Source organism: Brassica napus, chromosome A2 (assembly GCF_020379485.1).
Source record: "Brassica napus cultivar Da-Ae chromosome A2, Da-Ae, whole genome shotgun sequence".
Classification (NCBI taxonomy): domain Eukaryota; kingdom Viridiplantae; phylum Streptophyta; class Magnoliopsida; order Brassicales; family Brassicaceae; genus Brassica; species Brassica napus.
In genome coordinates, this window is record NC_063435.1 from 18,850,443 (window position 1) to 18,853,384 (window position 2,942).

At 39.9% G+C, this 2,942-nt stretch overlaps 1 protein-coding gene across 1 annotated transcript; it reads left to right on the top strand.

Moving 5' to 3' along the window:
* Window positions 1–1,749: 1,749 nt before the first annotated feature.
* On the top strand, window positions 1,750–2,652 carry LOC106429827. The gene has a single exon (XM_013870595.1). It carries the CDS (start codon window positions 1,750–1,752, stop codon window positions 2,650–2,652), a length of 903 nt encoding a protein of 300 aa, XP_013726049.1.
* Window positions 2,653–2,942: the final 290 nt, after the last annotated feature.

The following is a 2,942-nucleotide window of genomic DNA, read 5'->3' on the forward strand; positions in this document are numbered from 1 at the left end:
CCTGTGGAGTAAAGCCTATAGGATTAAAATGGATATTTAAACTTAAGCGCAACGCAGATGGAAGTATCAACAAGTATAAATCGCGTCTGGTGGCTAAGGGATATGTACAAAGGTACGGAGTAGATTTTGACGAGGTCTTCACCCGGGTCGCAAGAATTGAAACCATACGGCTCCTCGTTAACCTTGCTGCGACACATGGATGGGAAGTGCATCATCTAGATGTAAAAACTGCGTTCTTGCACGGAGAATTAAAAGAAACGGTTTATGTCACACAGCCAGAAGGCTTTGAGAAGAAGGGGGAAGAGAATAAAGTCTATAGACTCGAGAAAGCGTTGTATGGACTGCGAAAAGCGCCAAGAGCATGGAACAACAAACTCAACGCCATTCTCTGCGAATTGAAGTTTACAAAATGCGCAAAAGAACCTCCCGTGTATCGAAAGTTAGTCAATGGAGACTTACTTGTGGTGGCCGTTTATGTGGATGATTTGTTTGTGACAGGAACCAATTCACAAGTCATACAAGAGTTCAAAGCAAACATGTTGGGAAAGTTCGATATGAGTGACTTGGGTCGACTAACATATTATCTAGGTATCGAGGTCAATCAACATGAGAGTAGGATAACTCTCAATCAAAAGAGATATGCATCGAAGATCTTGGAGGAAGACGAGATGGACAAGTGAAATGCTTGTCATACTTTGATGGAGATGGGTCTGAAGCTTTCGAAAGCTGAAACTGAGAGGGAGATAGACGCGACAAGGTACAGAAGGAACGTTGGATGTTTACGGTACCTGCTACATACTCGACCCGATTTTTCATTTTACATAGGAGTCCTTAGCCGATATATGCAGAGCCCGCGAGAGCCGCACGGAGTCGCCATGAAGCAGGTTTTGCGCTACTTGCGTGGCAGTCTTGCATATGGTCTCTCGTTCCCGAGGTCAACAACAAAGATACCAAAGCTTTGTATAGTGACAGCAATCATAACGAAGATCCAGATGATGGTAAGAGTACAACGGGTCACATATTTTACCTTGGAGATAGCCCGATATCCTGGTATTCACAAAAGCAAGATACAGTTGCTTTGTCGTCATGTGAAGCTGAGTTTATGGCGGGGACAGAAGCTGCAAGACAAGCAATATGGTTACAAGACCTACTAAGCGAAGTAACAGGAGAGCCGTGTGAAACAGTGATGATTCGGATTGATAATCAGTCAGCTATTGCATTAACAAGAAACCCAGTTTTTCGTGGCAAGAGTAAACACATACACAAGAGATATCATTTTATCAGAGAGTGTGTAGAAAACGGGCAAGTAGAAGTAGAGCATGTTCCTGGAGAAGAACAAAAGGCTGACATCTTAACAAATGTATTAGGAAGAATCAAATTCAAGGAGATGAGAGACTACATTGGCATGGTCGATTTGGAGAATAGAAGCTTCAAGCTTAAAGGGAAGAATGTTGGATTCAGCTTGAAGTAGCTTAAGAAGCAAGTTACCTAATTTTAAAGAGTTATGGAAAGATATAAGGATTAGGAAATATAGACTTATGTTAAACCTAATGAGTTTAGGAAGTTATGAGTTATATATAACGAGATGCTAATGTGTAGCATAACTTAATGAGTTGTGAGAGCTTTAGTTTTTGAGATAGTTTTCTAAAGCATTGAGGTTAATAAGAAGAGTTCTTATTTTTGTGTGTGTCATCTCATAATCAAAGAGGTTACGATTACAATATTTGGTATCAGAGCCAAAACGAAATCATGAGTGATTTAGTTCCAGCAACCGTGAAGGTAAAAGGAGGAGGAGCTTCTTCCTCGATACAATGTCCCATGCTTACATCAACTAACTATACTGTTTGGGCCATGAGGATGAGAATTGCTCTTAAGGTTTATAAAGTCTGGGAAGCAATAGAAGAAGAAGCAACAACCGGCGAGAAGAATGATATGGCAGTAGCGCTATTATTCCAATTGATACCAGAAGCACTTGTGTTACAAGTAGGAGAGCTTGAGACAGCTAAACAAGTTTGGGAAGCCATTAAAACCAGGCACATAGGGGCTGAGCGAGTTAAGGAAGCGAGACTTCAGACTCTGATGAATGACTTCGATTGGTTAAAGATGAAAGATACCGAAAGCTTCGACGATTTTGGTGGTAAACTATCGGAGCTTGCGTCAAAGTCGCCTTCTCTTGGAGTTCACATTGAAGAAGTGAAACTTGTGAAGAAATTCCTTTCAAGTCTCCCGCGTAAGAAGTTTATTCACATAGTAGCCTCGCTTGAACAAGTGTTGGATCTCAACACAACAAGCTTTGAGGACATCATGGGACGTTTAAAAGCATATGAAGAGCGCATCAAGGATGACGAAGAAGTAGAGGATGATCAACCGAAGCTGATGTACACGCCTACTGATGGACAACTTAATCAAAACCGGCCTTCTCAAGACCAACAAAGTCGATCGAGTCAAGAACAAGGCTACAACCGAGACTATTACGGAAACCCGTATAGAGGTAGAGGCAGAGGAGGTCGTTACGGAAGTTACAGAGGCCGAGGCAGAGGATGCTCATACGAAGGACAAGATGCGTCAAGAGTCACCTGTTACGATTACAATACATCCTACAACCAATCCATGTTATTCAGTGCTCAGAATCAAAAGAGCGACGCTTTCTGATTTAGATATTTTTCCAAAATGGTAAGAAATTGTTCATATAGAGTTTGAAAAAAGTTTGTTTTCAAAACATCTTGAAAAATGATTTTTAATGGTTTCCTTCATATTCCTCGAAGAGATGTTACATTAAATTAAGTTTCTCTCTAATTCATTCCAAGTATTCTTAATTTTTATTAATTAATTTATTGATAAAAAACTTCTTATTCAATTCGATTAACATTTTCTACAAAATTATAAAAGTCTATTATTTTTTTTTTTTTTGACAGCAAGAAAATCACAGACTCATGATGACT

Bases quoted from the DNA above. Each gene is read 5' to 3' on its own strand.
- LOC106429827 (XM_013870595.1), top strand. From the start codon at position 1,750: ATGAGTGATTTAGTTCCAGCAACCGTGAAGGTAAAAGGAGGAGGAGCT.